Source organism: Conger conger, chromosome 8, assembly GCF_963514075.1.
Source record: "Conger conger chromosome 8, fConCon1.1, whole genome shotgun sequence".
Classification (NCBI taxonomy): Eukaryota; Metazoa; Chordata; class Actinopteri; order Anguilliformes; family Congridae; genus Conger; species Conger conger.
Window position 1 is genome coordinate 50,270,687 of NC_083767.1, and position 25,949 is coordinate 50,296,635.

General features: G+C 41.6%; 2 protein-coding genes across 8 annotated transcripts in view; one reads left to right on the forward strand and one right to left on the reverse strand.

Moving 5' to 3' along the window:
• LOC133135846 (proton myo-inositol cotransporter-like) overlaps positions 1–20,975 on the forward strand; it is a 46,826-nt gene extending 25,851 nt beyond the window's left edge. For 3 of the 6 annotated variants that reach the window (XM_061253146.1, XM_061253147.1, XM_061253145.1), the window contains 8 exons: positions 4,713–4,821; positions 14,098–14,261; positions 14,751–14,868; positions 15,725–15,850; positions 17,294–17,412; positions 17,703–17,855; positions 18,110–18,282; positions 19,215–20,975. In XM_061253146.1, coding sequence (XP_061109130.1) covers positions 4,713–4,821; positions 14,098–14,261; positions 14,751–14,868; positions 15,725–15,850; positions 17,294–17,412; positions 17,703–17,855; positions 18,110–18,282; positions 19,215–19,370 — 1,118 coding nt within the window. In that variant the 3' untranslated portion in view covers positions 19,371–20,975. Of the gene's footprint in view, positions 1–4,712; positions 4,822–14,097; positions 14,262–14,750; positions 14,869–15,724; positions 15,851–17,293; positions 17,489–17,702; positions 17,856–18,109 lie in introns of all 6 variants that reach the window. The other 3 variants (XM_061253148.1, XR_009709448.1, XM_061253149.1) reach the window with 3 other exon arrangements.
• Positions 20,420–25,916, reverse strand: LOC133135847 (uncharacterized). Of its 2 annotated transcripts, none has more exons than XM_061253151.1 (10): positions 25,812–25,916; positions 25,502–25,553; positions 24,800–24,940; positions 24,458–24,573; positions 23,712–23,839; positions 23,561–23,630; positions 23,398–23,449; positions 22,812–22,919; positions 21,920–22,394; positions 20,420–21,346 (listed from the first exon to the last, which is right to left on the reverse strand). In XM_061253151.1, the coding sequence occupies exons 1-10, from the start codon at positions 25,865–25,867 to the stop codon at positions 21,120–21,122; spliced, it is 1,425 nt and encodes a 474-aa protein (XP_061109135.1). In that variant the 5' UTR covers positions 25,868–25,916; the 3' UTR covers positions 20,420–21,119. The 2 variants fall into 2 exon arrangements, with proteins under 2 accessions (XP_061109135.1, XP_061109134.1); XM_061253150.1 differs by having other exon boundaries at positions 21,920–22,445.
• Positions 25,917–25,949: the final 33 nt, after the last annotated feature.

The following is a 25,949-nucleotide window of genomic DNA, read 5'->3' on the forward strand; positions in this document are numbered from 1 at the left end:
ACTGGAAAACGGAATTAAACTTTTTTTATTCAAAGCCACTTTGGAGGCATACGAGGTGAGTGGAAGTGAAGTCTCCTGGATGAAAAATATTTTAAAAAAAGGTCATGGCTTCTGGTGCTGATGGGAATAGAATTTCATTACTGAAGTGTCGCCATTGATGTAAACGAGTGCAGAGCTCTGCAGGTCATTGGTCAGGTGCATTGCCTGGGTACTGACCCTTTTCCTGTCCATAATTGTCGCTCAATTACAACTGACAAGTTGCAGCATTTCATGGCATTGCAAGGCCTTTATGAAATCAATGAGGTCATTAGCATAATCAGGAGTATTGATCTCTGTGGCAGTTGGTGTAAATATCTTGAGTGAATAAGAAAATCTGAGTAATTGAATTCCCGGTAAACCACCTGTATTATGGCTACATCATTTCAGTTATTCCCATATGTATGGTTGAGCGTTCAAATACTGAAGTTGTATAAATATATGACTCTAGTTTGAGACAATGCATTTTGCCCTTTACTTTCACAAATTAATTTGAGCAAGTTTCGTATCTTTTCCATGCTATCTTTATCCAGTTTCAGCGATAAGAAAACATGTTGTTGTGTCAGCCACTGATGTAATATTAGCGGTGGTCATTATTCAGACAATGTGCAAAAAACACTGACTAGGAGGTGTTTTCTCTACAGTCAGTACTGACAAACAAAAAATTGTAAGCGAAAGGGAAGTAATGTGTAACGAGTTTTTAGTCAATATTTTGGACTGAATTGGCTCCATGCCTTCTTTTTCTTTCTTTTAAATAAATGTGTGCTAGAGGTCACGGGTGAAGTGGCAGTTTCATTATTGTGATTATTACCCTCTGCTCTGTGACTCCAAAAATATGAATTCCTGAATTTAATTTAATGTAGTAATCTATGATAAAATAAAAGTATCCTTATTTTCACTCCTTTACTGACCAGTAGTAGTTATGTGAAACAGCTGTGTATATTGCTGCTCTGAATAGGATAGCAGATATTATTTTATTTTCTGCTGTGAATCACAGACACCATTGTGGACCATTTTATCTCCTTATTCTTCCCTCCACCTAGTGCACATTTATTGAATTTTAGACTATAAATCATTGTCTATCAATTTTAATTTAGTTTGGCATGATTCCATTTTTACTGTAGTCATTTTCCACAAAAAAAACAAAAAAAACAACATCCCCTGACATTGCCTTAAAAAGTAAAACGAAATCAGCGTTAAACTAAATCAGCATTGTCGAAAGCCCCGCCCACCAGATAATTTGATTTAACATTATTGGGTTTTGGGGGACAGTCAGATTTTTGCTGATGCATTTCTTTGATTTAGTTGAAGTTGTTTAGGCAGTCAGGAGATAAATGTTTTCAGATTCTTCTTTATTCTAAATCAATCTCCCTGAATGCTGTGCATCACTAAAGAAAACGGGTTTTAGTCTGTCTGTAAGCCCTGTACGTGGCTTAGATGGTAAACTCACGGGAGTGTGGTCTGGCGAGTCTCTTGTTTGAGGTGTCTGCTTCAGGTGTATGATTCATTGCAGACCATTGATGTTTAAACAGCCTTGGAAAACCATTGTGTACTTTACTGGTAAAACATTTAGCCCTTATTGCGAATGTCTCTGCACAGACAATGGAGAAGAAAGGCTTTGTTTGGAAAAAGGGTCATGCCACTGGCTCTTCCCTCTCGGATGACACTGGCAGATAAGTTCACGACAGATCTCACTGCTGATATGCATTAGGAAATCAGCCCTTTCCTTGCAGGCCAAAACATATAGATGGTGAGTGTGACGTTATACATGTGTAATGTAGATACTCATACATTCCTCTTGTAATTCTCTCTGCTCCACTGGGTCCGGTTGTAATTGTATTCAGAGAGAGGCTGGGCCAGGCTTTCAGAGTATTGTTGAGGGGGAACTGTGCGCTTACTGACGCATGAGTGTGCTTCATACATTATGTTCAAGGCTTTAGGTTTGCAGGGGGATGATTTGGGCCAGTGGAGCACCTCTCAAGGCCTGACCTAATTCTGCTTGATCTTATTTTCTCCTGCCTCATGCTTTTAATGTGGTTCGCCAAATGAGTCGGTTTATATGCACTCACTGAGCACTTTATTAGGTAGACCTGTACACCAGCTTGTTAATGCACATACTTAATTAGCCAATCATGTGGCAGCAATTAAATACATTAGAGCATGCAGACATGGTCAGCAGGTTTAGCTGTTTTTCAGACCAAGTGGCAGAATGGGGAAGAAATGTGATCTAAGTAGTTTTGTGGGCAGTTTTGTGGGCAAAAACGCGTTGTTGATGAGAGAGGTCAGAGGAGAAAGGCCAGACTGGTCAAAGCTGACAGGAAGTTGACAGTAATGCAGTTAACCAGGCATTATAACAGTGGTATGCAGAATAGCCTCTCTGAACACACAACGCATCAAACCTCTAAGTGGATAGGTTACAGCAGCAGAAGAATAAGTAAAACATCTAATGAAGTCTAATGAATACCTAATAAAGGTATACACATGGTCAGTGATATATGTACACTCACAGAATATAAGTAAACTCTAGAATAGATGATGAACAGATGGTAAGGGTTGTGTGTCATTTCTGTGGTGAGTATTAGAAATCTTGAAATAATACAGTATAGGCCTGTATAACATCTCTGCATCCTCTTTAAGGCTAGAGTGGTTGGTTGGGTTGGTGGTGCTCTGTGTTTATTACTTGAAGGCTACATGTTCTCTGTCAGCTTCAGATGGTCAACCACTCTCAGGCATGCCACAGAGCCCTGGGCCCAACAGGCACTTTGAACACACAGCGCCCCAACATTGTAAAAATAATCCCAAACACATTCCAGCCCAAATCATAAAAAGAGGACAAAATAAGTGCTTCACAGCGAGAACATTCCAAGAGGCATATAGAAGAATCCTTCGCTGGATTGCGTCACAGGGGCTAACCTGAAATAAGGAGAGTTGAGCACTCAAAGCCCAGAACACCATAAGTAAAACAGGGTGACTGACATTTTTGATCTTGTGTTGATTCTGAGGAAGCCATCCCAGATGTCAAGGCGTTGCCCTGTTTTATTAAAGGTGTGTTTCTGAGATTTCAGTGCTGCATCTCTCCTTATTTTGGCTTTGTCCTTTAGAAGTAATCTGGGTACGGATCCTTCTTTATATCCCGGCAGTCTTCTCTGTTCTTATGCATGCTCACAGTTATTGCAGGTGTCATCCTGGAGTTATGTTGCCTACTGTCGGTGGGTAGCCTTCCTGCAAACAAGTTGTATTACTCCTTTTTTTTGCAGATGTTTATGAGAGATGACACCTTTTTTATTACTGACTGTCCTTAGCTCTGAGCTTACCATCTCAGTAAAAACAAAAGCTTTTCCTCCATAAAGTATATTGCCATGACTATACTTTGTCCTTTTGTGAGATGATTTTAAAAATGTGCGTTACTGCAATATTTTGGTTTATGGTTCATGGCGCCAGAACATTACATTACAGAGACATGAAGAGGTGAAAGTCCATGCGTCCGGGCTGCTGACTTATTCTGGAGGCAGATGTATAATACCTTGTGTAAAGGGCAACAGAAACTAGTCTCATTCAGGGCAAACTCAAGATGAAAAATATGGCCAATGCAGTTCAAGACAGTATCTCATCTGAAATTGATACTTCACTATAATTAACATTGACCTATTGGATATATATATATATATATAATTCAGAATACTGTACGTGTTATGCATTACGTGTATATATTATGTATGCTAAGTTATGTTGAGTATCATGGATATGCCTATTGCCACAGAACATCTGAAAGCTTGTAAGTGGGCTTAATCTCTTCCGCTCCATTGTCCTTGGAAGTCTGACGTAAACCAAAGCAAAACCGTTGCTCATATATGGATTTTCGGATCAAAGCATGATTTCTCAATGGCCTTTTCACCTAATCATTGCTGTCACAGTGTGTGATTTTAGATTTCGTTTCATATTTGGACATTTTTATCCAGTCTCATTTCTCTCTTAAGCGGCACTGGGTCCACTGAATTCCGATGCCGCTTTCCAACTGAAATAATTAGTTTGTTAGCCAAAAGCTAACACCACAGCAGCACATGTTTTATGCCTCACAGCTAGCGGTTCCGTGAGAAGTGTTTCCAGGCTAGTCAGTGCTACTGTTAGCCAGCAAAGAAATTGAAAAAACTAAAGGAAATTACCAACGAGAACCCCAACTATAACAAGAATAAATACACATAAACATCGATATATACAACCGTATGAAGTAAAAAAAAATAGCCATTGGCATTGTGGGTGAATGGTAACTAAAAATATTGCCAGATACAGCCTGTTACAGTTACATTTTTTTTCGTTTTTTTTCTTGCGTCCTTCGAAGGCACTCAGGTGTGCTATGATTGTTTATATAACCATCAAGCTGTTTGTCAGTAATGAGGATGTGGTCACGGGTGAGCTACATTAGCGAAGTGGCAGCTCTAGCAAAGCTGTGTGTTATTGGTTGGACCTGCGATGATATCAGTGTGATACCCCCAATCCACAGTACAGCAATAAAGTAATGATACAATATTAGTTACCTCTTTTCTTGGGAAGAAATAAATAAAGGATTGCAATTTGTAATAGATTTATTAATTCTAAGAAAAATAATAAAATGCTTTTATTCTGGTGTGAAATACTGATACATATTATCATTGTTATTCTTGTTGATGTGCCTGCAGCTGGCCCAGTGATCTGGCGCATACTGACCTATGCCCCTGCTCGCCGCGCGCTCATCGTGGGCTGTGGATTACAGATGTTCCAGCAGCTGTCCGGGATCAACACTGTCATGTACGTACTGGTCCTCTCAGGCTGTCCCGATTCTTTCATCTGAGCTGCCATTGTGGTGCCTGAAGGAGATCATTACTGGGTTCCGTGGGTGTGCTTTCTCATAGACTTTTCCTGCAAATACAATTTAAATTGTAAGTGATTGGTGTTTCAGAGAACTAACCACTCCTCCAATGTGTGTGTGTTTGCTTATATGTGTACATGCACTGTGTAGTGTTTGCCAGGACATGATGGATCTGAAGCAGGAACACTGAATATCCACAGGTGGTAGGAAGTGTAGAGGGATCACAGAAACTAGAATAGGATCAAAGCTCTGACACACCTCTTGTCTTACAGGTGATCATTATTCAGGGCATAAAGCACCTAAATGGATAAAGGGTTGAAGGACACATCAAGGTCAGGGCAGTTGCGGAATATAAAGGTCAGAAAAGCCACCGTGCTGATTCATGTTTTAGTCACCCCAGGACATTATGGGACACTTGGGAGGCTGGGGGGTCAGCAGATTGAAGAGGAGAGTGCTCAGCCTTTAAACAGAGATTGTACTAGGAGTTGTGTTACAGAACTGATTAATAAACAGTGCTTATTGCCATATGGTTTCAGATTAAAGGTTCAAATCTCAGGTGAATCTCTGCTGTACCCTAGGCAAAAGTCACTGTGTAACCTGAATTACCTTAGGGAACATTAAGCAATGTAAATGGATAACCTGTGAATTTCCCCAAATTAGGGTGTAAATAATTAAAATATACTGCATTTTCCTGAAGGAGAGTGGGCAGTCTACCTTCTTTGTTTTTTTGTACTTTATTCAGAAAGGAAAAGCAAAGAGGGTTTCAGATTGAGATGGGACTGCAGTGCAGAAAGTGTCTTGGTGGGGTGTCAAACCCCCAACTGCACTGTGAGATTTATCTCTGGGTTGAGAGTTGGCAGTGCTATAGATTCACCACACATCTCGCCCACATAGAGATGATCTTCAGGAATGAGAGTATTGAAGTCTATAGTGTTAAAAGGACTCATTATCGGCTGTTTTTTCTCTCTATGCACTCAAATCTTTTTTCTATTTCTATGTTAAACACATTCACAGAAAAGGTCAATTCTGCCTGCTATGTTTTTGTTAGAAAAATGTTCATACATTTCAGGGATACACTGCACAAGCCACATCTCAGACTTCTAAATCACCCTAAAATCCCATTATAAAACTTTCTTCTTTAATATACTATTTTCAGAGATTGCCATATCTCTTCAGTCTGATGCTTTTCCTCTTAATTTACCCCCAGCCACTGGAACTCAAAGTATTGTCAACAATAATCTTTCAATGCGTGCTGTTGCTTGGCAACCATACAAAAATCACTGAAATCATCAGAAAATCTAGTTCCTCCACCTGTCTGCTCAACCCTGCTCCTGCACCATCTCTCCAACATCTCTCATTTTGTTAACATGTCACTTACCTCTGGTTTTGTCCCTTTGTCTTTAGAAACTACTGCAGTCACACGTATCTATTTTTAAGAAACCTGGTTTTGATGATTCAGCAGGTTTGAAGCAGGACTTTCAGTATAATGACCCCCAAACCCTGGAATACAATACCACACTATCCATCTCATGATGCTGTGGCATTAGTCTGACGGACCTGACCGTGTCAGTGTAGTGCGCAAAATCTTATTTAGTGAATAGTCAGGTAGCATGGGGCAGTGATGGAAATAGGGATTTGTCCTCCCCATATATTGTAATAGTGTGCCAACCTGGAGAAGTGAACACTGTATGACTCAAGCTTTCTAATAGTGGGTGTGCTTTACAGTCCTGTGATTCATTGTGATTCTTGAAGCTGGCTTTGCTAGGGAATACACAATAATGTACATCAAGCTTTTGAGCCAGGGCCAGATGAGAACTGGGTGAGCACTGTTGTCTCTGTCTGTGCTGCACTACACATCAGAAAGAAAACATTTGTTTGTCAGTATCTGTGATGAACCACTTTGAGCTCTGTAGACAAGAAAGCATTGACATTGGTAGTGAAGTGAGCTCTTTGTTTGTGTTAGTGTTCTATAGTGTCAAAATCAAGGACAGTTCATATTTAAAATTCTAATAAGTTTTATTTTCCCTGACAATGCAATTGATAAGTGTGCAAAGGTCAAAGCCAGCTGGCTAGCATATGACATTCAGGGAGTGTGAGAGGTGGGTTTGAGAGCCGTCTCTGCTCGTGGAAATTGGTGAAGGGTGGTCGCACCACACATGGAACGCCCTGAGTAATGTGTGGAGCAGGGGGATAGCTGGGTATTATCTGCTGGGCCGCAGCCAAACTTCAACTGGGTTTTGTTCTTCTTTTAGCAGAAAACAATAACTTTGGATTTTTTCCAATGAACATTAAGAAGCTTAGCACTGTGAGGGAAATGAGCATGCCATATGGAATGTCCAGACCATGAGATTTGTATGTCAATGGTAATATTGGCTCTAATCAGGAACCTGCAAGCTGCTCTTCCCAAGCCCAGCTTTTTGTCCGCATTCGATTAACCTTCTAGAAGTGCTGCATCTCTTTCCCCGATTTTATAGTGCTTGTTTAAAATACATCTTTTAACAAATGCGAGACCGCAATACAACACCACAAGTTTCATGCAAGTTCTTTTAACAAGATTAAGAACTCATTTAAAAAAAATGACATTTATTTTCATATGTGCTGTGCTAATATGGATATTCGCGGTGCTGGTGGAGCTAAAGCCTGTAATTTTTGACAGTGAAATTGGAACATTGCCGTTAGTATTCTCAGCAAAGCACTTTAACTCTCCCATGGAAGGTGTTCTTTTGTAAAGCAAATTTGCTAAATTATGGTTATTGTGCTTTTTTTCAACACCCATGGTAGTCTCTTTAACAGAGTCTATATGACACACCATCTGTGGAAGGAATATTTATTTTCTTGCACATTAATCTGATTGGCCCGCCAAATTTTAGTGCAAAAATATTGTAGTGGCCGCAGCATGTCTGTAGTTGACCACTGAGATATATAAGTACTGGAGACAGGTTCTGCATCTGTGGGTGGGATACTGGGAGTGGTGGTTCACATATGTCACATAGGTGGTTTCTTAGAACATACCTGATTATGCATAATTGGTTCAAGTGAGTTTATGAAATGAAAGAACACAACGCCCAATGTAATGTTATGAATTACAGTGGTATTTTCACACTGTGCTGTGTCTCAACCTCAAAACTTTCACTTACAAATCTCTGTTGGCTAGTACACAGAACTGTGGTGTGGCATCTCATCTTACAGTAGGGTGTTTCATATATTTGTGTGTAAAATGACTGCTCTGAATGGAGCCAGACTATTTGAATGATCCTTTGTATTGGATGTAGTATGCAGCTTTCCTGGCAGTTAATATCATTCCCTCCATTTCACACAGACGTCTCTCTCTCCCCACTGCCTAATCTCTGTGGTTGTTGTCCACCATAGATCTAATCAAAATCAGGAGGAAAATAAAGTTGCAACTCTCTCCCACCCCCCACCCTCTCTCTCTCTCCCCCCCTCTCCCTCTCTCTCATCACTCTCTCTCTCCCCCCACCCTCTCTCTCTCCCTCTCCCTCATCACTCTCTCACCCCCACCCCCTCTCTCTCCCTCTCTCTTTCTCTCTCCATCACTCTCTCCCCCCCACCCTTTCTCTCCATCACTCTCTCCCCCACCCTCTCTCTCTCCCTCTCTCTCTTTCTCTCTCTCGCCCTCTCTCTTTCATTTTAGGTAATTCAGATGGACGGTTTTTAGATGGTGAAAGCACTGGTCCAGCATTGTTTCTGCACTGTTGGGGGTGATTGATTTCCTGTCTGATGAGAGTGATTAGATGCCTGTCCCACTGTGAGACAGAAATCATTACAGCAGCAGGAGAGACAGACACAACTCTGGGACGTGATCAGACCGGCTGGACCTGATGCAGAATGCTGTGTGTGTGTGTGTGTGTGTGTGTGTGTGGCATATCCCTCTGCCTCTTGCTTCCATTATTTTTACTGATTCAACTGCAGTCTGGTAAATGATTATCAGAGAACACCTCTGAGAAGGTGGTAAAACTGAGCACAACAGGAACAGACCATAAACTACTTGGCCAGTAACATGAGTGAAAAGAAAGATGTTTTTTGCACCAGATGGATGTCAAGGTGGAGACCGAAAGGGACTCCTGTATCCATGCCAGTGCTGCACACAACAGCTGTGCTCTTTACCACATCGTGGGTCAGCGCTTCGCAAGAGGGCACCTAACAGGATGCAGAGGAGCCTTCCTTACCGCATCAGGGAGCACTGCTGCACCTGCCCCCACAGCAGTGTGTCCGCCAGTCCTCAAATAGAACTGTCGCCTGATGAGATGTGATCAAACAGACCAGGGCTGAGAACTTATCCAAAACAACTTAACATATAGGAAAAACATCAAATGGCAAAAGTGATTCATCCCATCAGTAGGGACAAATTTAGGGCATAACAGGTATTTGGATCCCAGGAATTATTTTGCATTCGCTAATTGGGATTTTTTGTTTTTCCTGTGCCAATGCCTGGATCTGTAGTTAAATTGACTTTTGACATTGATGTAACCCCACTCACTGCACACCCTGTGTGGTCTCAGTCCAGTGGCACACTCATACTCTGCAAGAGCTTCTTTCAAATACGCACGCAGTATGTGTTCACGCACTCTGGTCTAATTTTATAGAGATAAAATGCCTCAATCATTTCTGTGATTGTTTTGTGGGTTGCTGTGACATGAGATGACGATGTGTGATTATTGACATTTTCACTTTCTGTGTGTACATCCGCCACCCTGTCTCTGCCTGGTCCTTAGCTTAGTCATACTAAGGACTTGGAATACTACTGAAGTGATTCCTTGAGTAGCTCTGCTTGCCGTTTATAAAGAGGAGATGTATTGGCTGTAATGCTGCTGTAATAGACTGCTACGTTGATTGGATAGCCCCTACACTTGAGGCAAAACCTCTGAATATTGCTATCACGACCAAGAAACTTTGAGGCAGTGTTAAAATGATTAGAGCCTTTGTTTCTAAAGTTTAATGGCAGTGATTGGGTGACACATTGAATGGGAGTTACTAGACATTTCTCTTTGTGTGTGCCAGAGATAAGTGATGACAGCTGTACTCCAAGCTGAGATAATTTATGCAAAAAGCCTAAGCAATCAAAATCAAAGCTTTTTTCACCTGCTCACTTAACTCTGGCTTTTTTATTACATGAAGGGCTCATCGGTAAAAAGCAAAGCTCCTCCATGCAATTACAGACATCTATACTTACTTATGTAAAGTGCATGATTGTTACCAAATGTACATTTGGCTGGTTTAAGGGTGTGAGGCCGCCCATCCATCCAGCCGGTCTTGAAGTTCCCTAGCCATAGGGGCTCCAATGTGAATGTGTGTGGTGAGAGTCGGTGTGAAAAGGGTAGGCAGACTGCATGCTTCTGCTGGTTTCTGTGGGATGACTGGACTTCCTGTGGGATGACTGGGCTACTGCAGCATAACAAGATACGTAGAAAGTTGTCGACAGTAAAGTAGTCTCACCTCCACCCTTCTCTGCCTGTCTCTCCCTTCTTTGTCTTCCTCAAATGCACAGTCTATAGAACTGTCTACACATTGTGCTGTCATTCACAAACCACTTTTGGAATAATACCTCCTCCACTTTCCCTCTACATTTCACCCACATGCTAGCTCTATTTAGCTCACAGGTGATTTTTTTAAATTGAAACTTTTCTTTACTTTATTTCTTTCCCTCCCTCAGCAGCCACCCTCTTCATTACCATATTAATTTCCTTCTTATTCCCTCTATCTTTCCACCATCTCTGCAGTATAGTCTGTGCTGTCATCTCATGTTGAAGAGAAGGTGTGAATGCTCTGTACCCTAGAGCAGCTTGACCTCTTGGCACCATGTTTCCATTTTAAGAGAGTCGAGGGCAGTTTACATACATACAGCTGCTGCTCACTGCTGTTATTCCTCCCTGATACTTCTACAGAATGTCCATACAGAGTGTTTCGCAAGGAATCACATCACACACAGTCTAAATATTTCACTTTCTTTATTATGAAATCTGTGTGAAGTTGTATCCATTCATTTTTGATAAGTTTCTGATATTAAAATATAGCAATAATGGTGATGTTTCCCTCTAGGATAGACTTTATTTGTCATGTAGTATAGTATATATAAATAGTTTTGAGCCTCTGTCAGCAGTGCTGTATAATATTCAACATTATGTAGCAATATCAGTTACAATATGCAGCAGCATATATGCATCATATATTATGTATTGAGGGCTCAGTCATTTTGAGTAATCATTCTCTGTAACAGAGGTGAACTGGTCATATGGAAAGGGTGGATAAAATGATCAAGCACACAAGAGTGAAAATGACTAAGGAGGGTTGTGTAGCCCTTGGATCTAGAGAAGAGTCTAATGAAGCATGTCTATGTAGGGTCCTGACCTCTGTCTAGGTGCATCGTATCTGAAGCAGTTGCCATGGTGAGAGCATGTCCAATGAAAGCTCCATACCCCAGGATTCCCTCGTGGTGAGAACTCACTGATACACAGCCGTAGTGAGGGCCTTAGCGAGACGCTTCCTCTCCGTGCTGCTGGGGGACACACCGTGGTAGCACACAGCTCCATTACGCTGTTGTCCTTTTACACAGCCATCTGCACTCCAGGACGCTGTTTACCGCTTGGGCTTTTGTGCAGGAATGATTCACCTGACGTGTCGTCTTGTCTGGGTGTCAAGTGTTGATTAAGGCAGGAACTCCCCATGCCTGGTAATGTCTGAATGGGAATGTCTTTGTGAACCCCCCCTGCCCCCAACACGCATGCATACAATGGTCAGTATTATATAAGTATAATAAGTAAGTGTTGTCTACTTCTAAAAGACACTTCACATAACTGTCATTATACCATCAAAAGTGCAGTGACCTGCCTCTGGTTTCCCTGGTTACCACAGCAGTGTCACAGCAGACGGCAGGAGATCACCCTGTATGGGAGTATTCTGCCGCTTTTTGTATGAACGAAGTGAACACAAGCTCATCGATGAGTGCTGTTGTTTTATCAGGGCAGGACACTTAATCAGCCTCTTTTTCTGGCAGAAAGGAGTCGCAGTGGGGAAGCTACAGCGAACTGTGGACCCGCTGTTCTTAAAACCGCACAGCTCTGTGTAGGCAGGAGCATGCTGCTCCAGCAGGAATAAAAGAACAAAGCTCCACAGTTCTGCTCAACTCTCCGGCAAACTGTGTTGTAACACTCCTATGGTTTAATCCTGCTTTCTTATATCGTGGTCAAGTTGTCTTTTAAAAATACACACCCACGCAGATGGTGCTTGTTGAGTTCAACCATGGCTTTTGCAATGCATTGTACAGTTTTTATACTTTTATGTGATCATTTCTTGTCAAATATACCACATTGGATTATTTGGGCAATTCTGCTTATTATGGGCTTTTTACCAGGGATATTTTAAGTACCTTTGCAGCTGTTGCCAGCTCCTAATGTGACTCATTTCTGGGCAAATTGTAGTCTTCAAATGCACTCCCACCTATCGCACAGTAGCAGGTGACATTGGCCCCCTGTCTATCATTAAAGGACGTAAGAGGTGTTTATTTTTCCCTCATATTTAAATCACAAATTTCCATCTTCTGCCTACTTCTAGTGTGCTGCTTTCATGATTCTGAAAGAACATTGTGCTTTCCCACCCACAGTGAAAACATAATTACATTATGTCTCACTAAAATGTGCTCCTATTGGAAGTGATTATCCCACTTTTGAAGTGTTACTGAGGAGTTCCTGATTCAGCAAGGTTTCTTACTGTTTTGACCTTGAGTCCTTATTTGAGAAAAAAACTTAAACTTAAAAAACTTTCTGTAATAGTTTTGGATGCCTCACCAATAAAACATTCACACGTGTCCACCAACTGGATGGCTTTAGTGCACTACAACTTGACATGATGTTTTAATTCTCACTATACTATTTGGAGATTTGTATATGTATGATGGAAGATTTGGTGACTTTACAGTTTGCCATCTAGTTTTGAAGGAAAAAAACCCTGAGCAGAAACAGGCTGTCTGAGCAGAGTACAGATCCCCTGCGGTCAGCAGGAGGGGGTTCACGGCACCTCTTAATGAAGGCTCTCTTATCTTCCCGTTTTCATCTTTTCAGGTTGGAGTGTTATTCCGCCCGCTCAGTCAGGAGACAATCTTACAGAATGGACTTTTAGCACCTATATAATAACTGATAATCTGAGGTCAGTGTTGTGGATGTGCAGGCGGGTTGGGACCAATCAATGGAGCTAGTCGACAGTGACTGTGCTCATAGTCGATGACTGTGCTCTTGGGTCATGATCGATACAGGAATGAGATGGTCAGGGCTGTAGTTCCCCACTCACTGACACAAGCGCTAATGTAGAGGGCAGAGCCATGGAAGGCACGAGGGTGTGTGGTCATCATCTTGGCCGTGCTTTCAGCAAAAAGGTGGCACTTCAGTTACCATAGTGCTGTGGAGGAGGGAGGGAGCTCTTGTGGTTGCCCAGGTGATTGCTCTGCCAGTGTGTTATTGGCTGGTCGTGATGTGAGAGGTCTAATTGTGATGGAGAAGTGAGGCACAGTGGACTCTTTCCAATCTCTTATTTTTACTTCCTCTTTTACTTTCCTTGCCTCCTTTCCTGGACCCAAGCTCTACCCATCAGAGGAGGCAAGGGAAGGAAACGAGGAAAGGACGTGGAGACAAAGGAATCACGGAAAATCGTATTAGGCAAATGGAATGTCCTTGCTCTTTTGAGTGTCAGTTTGAAGACATGGCAGATGGGAAGAAGTGGATCCACTGGTTGATCCTTTATATGTCACATGTTCTGCAAATAATACTTATGCAAAGGATGCACTTGTGTTTCCTTGGTCAAGAATGCTTCTGAAGCCTCCTAGCTCCATTTAATGGGTTCTAAAGATGAAAATGGATTTAAAGGGTTCTTAAAGATGGTGATTTGTTTCCATGTCCTTTGAGGAACGACAAGACAAGATAAATGTTTGGAATGAGCCAACGAGAATGAGAGATTGAAGTAGAGGTAGAAAGAATCTTCTGGCAGTAAGGAGTAAGTAACACTAAAGGACAGCTCTGTTAGTCACATGAGCAGACACATTTGCAACTGATATTGACAAACTAATCTCGGCAATCAGTCAGACTGCATAGACACTGATGCTTTTGTCCCAATATTGCCATCATTAATTCATTGAAAGGTTCCACCGTTGCTGGCCGTAATGAGAATAAGGACTGTGGTCTGTTTCTCACACTCCGGCTGCTCTGTAGGTACTACAGCGCCACCATCCTGCAGATGTCAGGGGTGCGGGACGACAAGCTGGCCATCTGGCTGGCGGCGGGCACAGCCTTCACCAACTTCCTGTTCACGCTGCTGGGGGTGTGGCTGGTGGAGCGGGTGGGCCGCAGGAGGCTGACGCTGGGCAGCATCATTGGTGAGGATGTGAAATTTCAGCACGTCCCGTACATCCACTGAGTACACGATGAGGTACACAATTTACACTCAGTAAGCACTTTATTAGGTATTTATTACACTTATTTTTTAGACTCATTAAGTTTTCTGCTGCTGTCGTCTATCCACTCAGAGGGATTTTGCAAACCATAGAGACTTCCCAGAGAAAATCCCAGGAGATCAGCAGTTTCTGAGATACTCAAACCACCTTTTCTGGCACCAACAATCATTCCACGTTCAAAGTCACTTAAGATCATAATTTCTTCCCCATTCTGACATTTGGTCTGAAAAACAGTTGAACCTCTTGATCATGTCTGCATGTTTTTAAGCATTTAGTTGCTGCCACATGATTGGCTGATTAAATATTTGCATTAACAAGCTGGTGTACTGAGTGTATAGTGGTTTAAAGGGATTGTCAATTTTGATTCAATGATTGTTCACTATGTATTTGCTTTATGTTTGACTTCCTCAGGAACCTGTTTGAGTTTGACTCTTCTGGCCATTGGGTTCCTTATGACCTCCCAGCACGCTCCACCCGTCACTTTCCACCCCAGTAACCCCACACCCAACACGACCTGCGTGGGATATGGGTGAGAACGTCGAAACCCCCCCCATCCTAAAGAATGTAAAGAAATAGCGATAAAATAAAAGCATGTTCACATGACCTGGGCCAGATATTCTGAAAGGCAGTTATGTAGTATGTAGTAACATAAACAAAAAACAAACAAAAACTTTAGTCTAAAAGTCTTACCTGGGTATTTTATTGTTTATTTGCTTGACACATGGCCTTATGTTGGGTGACTTGCACAGCCTGCAAGTCAGCATATATAATCGATGAATATGGCAGGAAATATCACAGAATTAGTTTTGGTTTTGTACCTTCAAGGGAACAGCAGCATTAGTGTATTCACTGAGATATTGACCCCCAGCATATTGTTCAGCCACCAGTCCAATCAGAAGCTGTGGGAGGCGGAGCCCTGGCAGGATTGAGTTTCCATTAGACACTCCAGCCTCTAGAGAGCACTCAGAGGGACAGGAGCTCTGAATGCCTTTAGATAATGTGAATGTAATTTAAACTCCTGGGTGACAGCAGTAACCTGTAATGCAGTATAGGTGTGTCCTCAGTGATCTTGCTCCTTGCAGTTATTTACTGTCTGAAAACATTCTTCTGAGTCCAGCCCAACCAGACGAGTTTGCTAGTCAGTCAAAAGGCCCTTCTCAATCATCAGAGTGTTGTAACCCACAACTTATACTCTGCTACAAAAACTCTACCGGGGACTGCATATTTGATATCATGTTGCTGGTGGGTCAGTCATTTAGATAATTTCTGCTTTACCAAATTGTTTTTTAAATGGGAAAGGTGTCATTATGAGATGATGAACGTTCCCCTCTGTGGCAGAAGGTGGTTGGTATATGGCAGAGTGAACTCTGTCTCCTGTCCCCCAGGTCCTGTGATTCCTGCATGCTGGACCCTGCCTGTGGGTTCTGCTACCGTGACAACGGCACCTCTTTGTTTGACTCTTCCTGCGTTCCTGCCAATCAGGCCTCTACAGGGCAAGCAGCGTGGGGCAGGTGAGAGCTGGTGAACAGGAGTATGGGAAGAGGGAGGCTGAGGGTAGGGAAGTTTGTGAGAGTTGGGGTTGGTGGGGGCAGGCAGCGGGGTGACAGGTCAGGACAGGGGGTTAAGGTAGCGGCAGGAGATACAGCAGTACACAGATTATTCCTGTCCGTCTCTTCTCCCCTGTACTCATCTGTCCTCCCCCTCATCTCTATCCTTCTCATTCATTTTTCCATCTTTCTCTTTTCTACTGTACTCTTTTCTCAGCAGTCTCTCGTTGAATCTGTTCTGTCTATCCCCTCTGCTACACCTGTCATCTCTCTCTCACTCCACTCGATGTGACATGAAGCCCCTGAACAGACATTTCTCACTGTCTCTTATCTGCTTCATCCTCAATCGTCAGCCCTTGCATCTTTCAACACAAAGGTAAACACTGACATGGTACAAAGACTAGAAATACTCCAATAAACAATTACATCATCAGTCACAGACAGACCGTCACCCAGCAACATTACAGACACACATCACTGAACAACCTTGCAAACACGCTCAGACACAGAAGCTACAGCACAACATTACAAACATACATATGACGGGACAGGAAGACTGACTCATTGTCAAAAAATAAATATAGTGGCTTCAGAAAGAATTCAAACTCCTTCACTTTTTGCACACTTTTTGCCTGATTTAATTTTAAATTGATAAAATTCCTATTTTTGACTAATCTACACTCAATAACCCATAAAGACAAATTGAAAACATGTTTTTAGAAATTCTTGCTAATTTAAGTATAGAACATAAGTGTTCAGACCCTTTGCTTTGGCGCTCCAAATTGTTGTCAGATGCATCCTGTTTGCTTTAATTATCCTTGAGATGTGTCAAGAATTTGATTGGAGTCCACCCGTGGCAAACTGAATTCATGAGACATAGTTTAGAAAGGCACACACCTGTGTAGAGTATATAAGGTCCCACAATAATTCACACCGCAAAAATCAGTACAAAAATCAAAGCCATGAAGTACAAGACACTCTGTTGAAATTGTGGTGAGGTATAGATCAAGGCAAGGGCATAAAACAAAAATTTCTAAAACTTTGGGTGTTCCCAGGAGTACAGTGGCCTCAATAATTGTAAAATGGAAGATGTTTGAAACGGCACTTAAAGAAGACTTGAGAGCATGAGGAAAAAGATTATCTGGTATGATGAGAAATTCAACTCTCTGGGCAGAACTCCAAGCACTATGTCTGGCGAACACCAGGCACTTCCCATCACCTAGATAACACAATAAAATGTGCAAAACATGAAGGGGTCTGAATACTTTCTGAAGCCAGTGTACATCATGAGTACAAGATGTCAGGTATTCTGATACCAATTGATTTCCAACATAAAACCGTTTGCTTGTCCATGGGTTTGTGAATGTTTGTGAATATTCTCTTCTGTTGTGCTGTGGGCCTTTTCAGATGTTCAAACACCAGTCAGATGATAGATGGAACTTACTGGGCCTACAACTACTGTCCCACCTCCTACTCCTGGATCGTCCTCTTAGGTCTCATCCTCTACCTGGCTGCCTTCGCCCCTGGTAAGATAATGATGATCATCATCATCCTTAATTATTTTTGCCAGTGTCCTTATCAAGGATCCATTTTGTGTTACAAGTAGGATTCCAACCATGCAATGTCCAGTACTTGCTGTAATCCGCACTTCTGCCCTTCAGAGAAATTGCAAACACACCAAACACTAGCTGTTTCTACCTGGAATAATAATTCTCAACCAGAGCTCTAGTATTTGCAATACACGTCCTGAAAATTTCATAACCAGCCCTGGTCCATTTTGGGTCCGGTTTGATATCAGTGGTGTCTCTTCTTTCAGGAATGGGTCCCATGCCCTGGACGGTCAACTCGGAAATCTACCCTCTGTGGGCTCGGAGCACAGGCAATGCCTGTTCCTCTGGGGTCAACTGGACCTTTAATGTCCTTGTGTCACTCACCTTCCTCCACGTGGCCCAGTATCTCACCTACTATGGTAACTTATGCATGGCACGTTCACCAGTGACACCACTCTATCCTGTGTCACCTGTGTCACCACTGTATCAGCTTGCACAAATGCAACTTTGCGTCCTTAAGAATGCCTGAATTTCAACGTGAGTTGTATAAAGAATAATCGTGTGCAACTGTATTGTAACTTAAGTTCCAAAGCTCGGTGTATTTTATGTACATTCAAGTGGTAGTGCATAATTGCCTGTTTTGGCTGATGGGGCTTCCCTGTCATTCCTCCAGGGGCATTCTTCATGTACTCCTGCCTGGCTTTTCTGGGATTCTTCTTCGTCTATGGCTGCCTGCCGGAGACCAAAGGCCGTCGGCTGGAAGAGATCGAAGCACTGTTTGACAGCCGCCTGTGCACGTGTGGAGCTTCTGACTCGGACGAGGGACGGCAGATCGAGTACATTCGGGTAAAAGGAAGCAACTATCACCTGTCCGACAATGATGCTTCCGACGTGGAGTAGCTGGTCAGGCCGCACTCTCTGCTCACCGCTCCTGGCACAAAGGCATTCTGGGAGAATGGGAAGCCATAGATTGGTGGTCTTCATCCTTTGTTTTTGGCCTGTCTTATCAATGGGTCATTTCATTCATATTCCAGAGAGTTGGGGGATGAGGTGTGCTAGGTGTCTGCAGCACACAAGATGTTTGAATAAATTCCGTTATGACCTTAACATCTAATATGATTGTTTAAATTCCTCAATTAATAGTAAAATTGATTTTTCCTGACTTCATTATGTGCACCTTGCACAATTAGAATTAGATAGTCCTGGTAAGAGCACATAACAGGAATTTAATGGCAGACAATGAATTAAACTACACATTAAGTAATAATGGCAAAGATGTCATTTTCAGGTGATAAAATATCTGCATTCTCTGGAATATGTCATCTGAACAATTATTTTGTTCACTGTGTACTTAGTAGTAGCATCTCAGAATTGCCATTTACTTGCTATTATTTTGGTGGTGGGATGGCTGGCTAGCATACTCATATTGCCATGGTAAGTTGTCCTCTATTCATTTCCATTTTATTTATTTTTTTACTTTTTCTAAATTTTCTTTTTTTGTAAATCAGTTATTCGGTAGCCGCTATTCATTCTTTCCAAAATCAACTTGGTTCTTACTGTAACTTTGAGTCATCATTTTAAGCAAGTGTTCTTTTTTATTATTGGGCAATCCTGTAGTTACTGCCATTCACTAATAATGGATACACAGTAGTGTGGGAAAGCATAACAAAAAAACCTTGCTTTTACTTATTACACAAAGTTAGACGCCTGCAGTGCTATTCTTGGGGCAAAAATAAATTAACAGTTGTCAGAAAATGAGCAAGTGTTTAATTTTCTAGCCTCGTATCGAGTTGGGCCAGTTGCGAAAGAGAGTCTTGGAGCCAGAGTGTGGAATTGCATATATATCTGTAAGTATGAAAGTACCAGTAGCTAGTCAGTTCTCATTCTATGTTTCATTGGCTGATTTCATGGTAACTTGTATAATGAACATCTAAGGTGATTTTCTTTCATCCTTATACTGCAGTAGATTTACTTTCCTTGGCACTTTTGGTTTTTAACTCCCATTTTCTTTTTTCAGTTACAATAGTTGAACTGTTGTGCCTAACTGGGAAGATGTGATTTTGTTGGAGCAATGCTCTGCAGACCAAGAAGATATTTTTGTATATGGTGTATTTATTGATTTGATTGATTGTTGCAATTATGTTTACTGATCACACACACGGTGTGAATGAAATAATATGCGGTTACTGTTTTTTCCTTTTGATTTAGGTCATGTTTTTATTTCTGTCTTCCTTCATAGCCTTGGGTACAAATCAGTTTGCCTAATTGTCCTTCAAGTGGCTGAGTGGAATGCTGGTGTGTTACGTGTTGAATATGTACCGTACTGTAAATGTTATTTTCATGTGGTAATCAGATGAGATCTTTGTGAATTACTGTACCTTTTAACATCTTGGTAGACAGGTATACTTCACAAAGTTTACTGATTAGATACCTCTTTGTAATGGGTCAATAACACAAGAGGACCTAGATGAAAATGTTCATTATAATGTGACACAGACTTCTCACATAAGTATCTGTACAAGCCTGTGTTGCTATGCTATTTTGTGGCCTGTAATCACAGTCTTGCAGAATCTTGAGTTCCTTCAGGGGGAGAAAACACTGCCATTGTCTGCTCATAATGTACAGTAAATTGGCAGACAGTAAAACGCAGTTTTTAATATATACAGTGCCATCCGTAAGTATTTGTACAGTGACACCATTTTTGTTTTGGCTCTGTAATCCAGCACATTGTATTTTAAATGAAAATATGAACAATACATTAAAATGCAGACTGTCGGGTGAGCTGTGTAGGAATTGCAACCGTTCTATAGTTTTCATTGTTCCCCCAAACCAAAAACAAAATTTGTGTCACTGCACTGTATTTCAGGTCGAAATTAATGTAGCTTTGGTGGAGAAAATCTTATTTTCATGGACCTTTTCCGGCATAAGAAGTAGTTGGTGGTTCTCAAATTAGAGGTTAATGATGAAGCTGATTCAAACAATGTGGGGTTGGATATGCTTTACTAACTAAATTATTTTACTGGAAATATTTTTTTCTAAATTTAATTTGAAAATATGAAGTACATTTTGGCAGAAGGGTTTTAAATTAAATATATTTAAAATGCCATGCAGCCATGTAACAAAGCCTTCTCGTGTTTGACAGTTGTAAATGTATTGTGACTTTATGAATGCACTTTGATAAAGGGAAGCATCTCAGACCATTACAACCCAGTGTTGTCCTTAGTTTTATTACAGAGATGTCCTGTACGTTTGTGATGGAACAATTTTCCTATGTAAAACAACTGCTATAATGAAATAATATTGTTTGTACAGTTTATGACAATCTAGTGATTAAGTGTATGTGTGTATATATATATGCACATATACATACATATCAGTGCTGTATAGTAAATTGAATTATTGTTGCAGTACATGTTTTCCTAGGATTCATCTTTATATAAAACTACATATATTCATGAAATTTGACCCCTTGAATATGTAAATGGTCAAAATAAGCACTAATAATCTTCAGTGCTTTAATAAATGTTGAATCAAAAGGATGCAAATCATTTCATGTCTAATTTACTGTACTACTGTACACACGCAGTATGCACTTAAGACAGGCAGAAAACAAGCACAAACAAGCATACAGTGACATTCAGAGACACACACACATGCTTGCATAGACTGTAAAAGTTTTTCCCCTAAAACTTGTTTTTTTGTTTCATCATTAACAGAATATCTGCAATTTCCTGCATTGTTGCGGTCTCGTCTGAGTCCTTGTTCTTCAAGATGCTCTCAGTTGTGAGGTCTTCTCCTTCTCCTCTTGACATGTCTTCCGCAGGGTCCGGTTTCAGGTGGTCAAAATTCTCCACCTGTTTCACCTGCCTCTGTCCTCCATTTGTTTGTTCCTTCCTTAGCTCTTCCCTCACTTATGGGAGCAAATCAGAATGACGGAATTCATGTCAGAAGCATCCCTTTCACTGGGGCTTAATGGCACAGACAAACTACAGGCACAAACCTATCAGCACCAAAGTTACTGTGTCCACAACTTCTGATGAGCCAAAGCCTTATGACCACTCACAGATGAAGTGAATAACATTGATTATCTCATAACAATGGCGCATGTCAAGGGCTGGGATATATTAGACGATTAGCGAACAGTTGGTTGTCGTAGTCGATGTGTTGGATGCAGGAGAAATGAGCAGGCGTAAAGACCTGAGTGACTTTAGCAAGGGGCAAATCGGTATGGCCAGACAACTGGGCGACAATTAATTGATGTGTTTGTGAGTATGCATGCTTGTTACAGAATTGTGCTTCCTTCTAGGCAGCCTGAAATCCACTGGTGTTTGCAGTGCTGCTCCAAGGCATAAATTCTAAAGGCATAGACTGCACTGATGCTGAACACAAAAAACAAATGTACTGTACTGAAATTATGTACTGAATGCTGTTAGGAATAGCATTCCACTGATAATATTTGAAGACTGGCAATGCCAGTGTTTACCTTGAGTTTTGTTCAAGTAGATATGGTTGATGGCTGGAGTGCTGAGTCTCCAATTCTCAGGCATGGTCTTGGGCCAGTAGCTTGGTCCTCCTGAGAGTAGCTGTCCTGTTAAAGCATTCCTTGGGCTCTGCTGAGCTGCTACTCCGGATTTACTCTGGGGAAGAAGCTCCTCCTCTCTGAGCCTGTCTGGTGTTCCTGCATGTGAATCCATTTCCAGGAGCTCATCGGCTGAAACGCGCTGCCCCCTGGTGGCTCGGTTGTGTTTCTGGTGTGAAACCGAGCAAGAGTAATATCGGAGCCCAGCGCTGGGAGAAGTGGAGAATTCACCCTCCCACCTCGGACTGCACTGTGTGGAAGCGTCAGAAGTGTGACGCAGAGAGATTGCGTTCCGGCTGTCGGTTTGCGTCCCGGTTTCTCTGGTTTTGAAAGGCCGGTTCTCCTGCCCTGTCCAGGCTGCCCTGTGTGACGTCACAGGCTGGAGAAGAGAGGGCACAAATTGATCCCTCTCACCCCCTCTGCTCCCCACCTGCCAGATGCATAGTGGGCCATGGTTAGTGAAGTGTTGGTTATAAATGTGTTTCAGTGTCCATAATGTCATTGCAATTTGAAAGGCAGAAAAGGCCTGGCCTGAATTGTCCAGCAGTGCCTGTAGCTGGAGTGATTAGAATGCAATGAGGAGTATTGCGTCTGTGCCAGAGGGCCCAGCTTCAAGGTATTTGTTATTTGTTTGTCCTTGCGCTTATCTGTAGCCTCACCAAGGCGAGGCCTTTAAAGTTCCCTAGACCGTACCCCACCAGAGGAAAAGAAGCTAAATGATGTTTGATCAGACCCAGAGCAGCACATACACTATGACTGATAAATACTATCAGAGCTGTATCAGGGCAGCACTCACACTGTCAGAGCCAGAGCTAAAGAGACCGTCACAGGGAGAGGAGCACACAGATCCACAGCTCTTCACAGAGCCCTGGCCATGCCCACCACATGCTGCTGAATCCACAGGCTGTGTTATCAAAGGACAAAACATTCAGACATTCTGAACACAGTCCAAATAAATAACTGAAACTGTCTCACGGCATACTCTGTAAGAAGACCAAATTATATGGAAGAAACATGCATGCAGTTTTTTTTCTTGCCACCTTTTGAGAGTCTCTCTCATTACTGGGCAGTTTTTCACCACATGTTTGCTATTTTTGGGTTCAGGCCTGGTTTTTGTCTTTCTCTTTCTCTTGTAAAGTGTCTGTGTGACAGTTTTCTGTAAGAAACTCGATACGAATAAAACTGACTTAACTGGACAGGTTCCATGATCTACTTTATGTAAACTAAAGGAAAAACGATGTCTCCATTTGCAACCTCAGATCCAAATCCAAATCACCAAAGTCCTTGTCAATTTAGCGTCTAGCAATAGCAAGAAATCTTACAGTAATTGATCCCTTTTCACAACTGAATGTATGAATAAATAAATTGTGGCAATGTTGTACCTGAGACAGAAAATCAGCTTCCTGGTGCCTCGTCTGGAATTCCTTTGGATGCCTTAAAATATTAAATATTACCACTATCAAAAATACAATGAAAAAAGCTATCATTTTCCTTTTTAATTTCCTTCCTATAGTACAAGGAGAAATCAACAGGCATGGCACTCACCCAAATGGCATAGAATTCTGTGTTTCTTCTTGAAAACTGATTCTTATTTTTCTGTTGTCAAATGTGGTTGCTGTAAGTAAAATGTGCTTTTTGAGTACTACAAAACAAAAGCAAAGCTTTCAAGTCAAATAAGTAAGTTGCTAATGCTTACTTTGACCGCTGTACTCGCCACTGTCAAAATCCATTAATGCTGTCTCCTCATCATTCTCCTCATCTTTAGAGAGTCTGAGAAAGCACCCTGTGGTTGCATGTCCTCTACTCTTCTGTGTGCTAATGAAACTGTTGGATAAATAGATAGGGTTTGGTGTGCGTAATATTTCATGAATATACACTCATTGAGCACTTTAGATAGACCTGTACACCAGCTTGTTAATGCATATATTTAATCAGCCAATCATGTGGCAGCAAAAGCATGCAGACATGGTCAAGAAGTTCAGCTGTTTTTCAGACCAAGTGTTAGAATGAGGAAGAAATGTGATCTAAGTCACTTTGACCATAGAATTATTGTTGGTGCCAGACAGGGTGGTTTGAATATCTCAGAAACTGCTGATGATTTGGGATTTTCACACCCAACAATTTGCAGAGAATGGTGCGAAAAACTAAAAACATCCAGTGAGCAGCTGTTCTGCAGCCAAAAATGCATGTTAATATGAGAGGTCAGTGGAAACGAGCCAGACTGGTCAAAGCAGACAGGAAGGTGTCAGTAACGCACTTAACCACACATTACAACAATGGTATGCAGAAGAACATCTCTGATCACACAACGCGTCAAGCGGATATGCAACAGCAGCAGAAGACCAATAAGTAACAAAAAAAAAAAAAGTTAATAAATACCCAATGTAGTGCTCACTGAGTGTATATTCATACTATGTGTGATTTTGGTAAATCCAAACTTACCTGGATTCCGTACTACCAAACTGAACTCTGGACACTGGAGGGTAACGGACCTTGTGTGCCCCGTGCGACATTGCCGACCATGGACTGGCGTCTCTCGGCTGACTGAAAGGTTTGAACTACAATGGCAAACAGGTTTGCAGATGTGAATCTTGTTAAAGACATGAATTGTTAAATGAATTCCACTTCATAATCCTTTAATTAGCATCCATTTGAGAGTGAGAAGAGCACAGAATGAATATTAAAATGCCTCATGAACTGTGAAATGGAGGCTTTCTGTAGCTCTGCCATAAAGAGTTTCGCTGTGAATGGTCCTGTTTGCTGTGTGTGTCAGGGTTTGGGCACCTCTCCTCTCTGCCCAACAGGGAAGGTGCCGCTCCGGGAGCCAGACGTGGCTGATGATAAGGGACTGAAGGTGTCTGAGACGACATGCCGGTAATCGGAAGCACTGCAGTCTGAGAAGTTGGATTCTAACACTGGTGAGAGCTGGAGGTATATTAGATGAGAGAGGGCTACAGTTAGCTTAACTTGGTAAACACAAAAGGAGTGTGACTAAAAAAAGTGCATGATCAATGCACTGTCAATATTTGTACCTTTTTGAAAAAGCAAGGTTAGTATTATGTACTGCAGTGGGTGGCAGTAATGAAAAAATGTTGTGATTTGTCTTAAAGGACAACTCTTGCTAAAAGAAACAACAAACAAAAGTATTTGTGGTTATGGTTGGCTAGAGATGAGGAAATCCTGCAAGAAAACTCAGTAAATAGCCAGTACCCAACCTTTCTATCCACACCTATTTCCTCCATGTAATTATAAATAATGGTAAAGCTTAATGGCCTTATAACATAAGGGAAAATACGTTCTTAATGTCAATTTATACGTCTGCAGAGGCTGTTTCACCTATTTCATCTGACGGATGAGTTATTCTCATGCCACCTAGTGGATGTCTGTATGGATTACACAAACTAAAAACAGTGAGATAAAAAGCAATTACTTCCAAATCCTCTAAATATTGAAATAAAATTGTTTGTAAATCTGAACTCCATTTACCTGTCTATTGTTGTGCAATTCAGACAGATGATGCTTTCTTTTTCTCTGGACACTACAGGGTTGAAATAAAAGGAAAATCCATATTAAAAAACCTAATCAAAAGAGGCCCCATGTACTTCAGTTACACAAATGCATGTGTTTAATTAGATGCATGGTAAGCAAACAGAACCTGTCAAAACTTTAATTTAACATTATCCTGCCAGGAGTTTCAGGATACTTCCACAAGTACTCCATCTCCATCTGAGAACACCCTTGTTTTATAAGTTAAATAAGAGGACTGTTTAACAAGTTCCAGTAAAGCATGTTTTACCTGTACTGAGGCTGACTTTCCATCAGACAGAGACGAGAAGGAGAACAAGGGCTCATCGGCAATTCCAGTCTGTCCTCATTTATAGACCACCGGGCTCCTTTTCTCTGACTCAAATGGGTAACTTTATGGCTATCTGAA

What these genes read in the sequence shown, in the direction of transcription:
- LOC133135847 (XM_061253150.1), bottom strand. Translation starts at nt 25,867, where the DNA reads ATGAGCCCTTGTTCTCCTTCTCGTCTCTGTCTGATGGAAAGTCAGCCT. An exon ending in CAGAATTCTATGCCATTTGG is followed by an intron (nt 23,450 to 23,560) that starts GTGAGTGCCATG and finishes TAATATTTTAAG; the next exon opens with GCATCCAAAGGAATTCCAGA. An exon ending in AAGCTGATTTTCTGTCTCAG is followed by an intron (nt 22,920 to 23,397) that starts GTACAACATTGC and finishes TTGATAACACAG; the next exon opens with CCTGTGGATTCAGCAGCATG.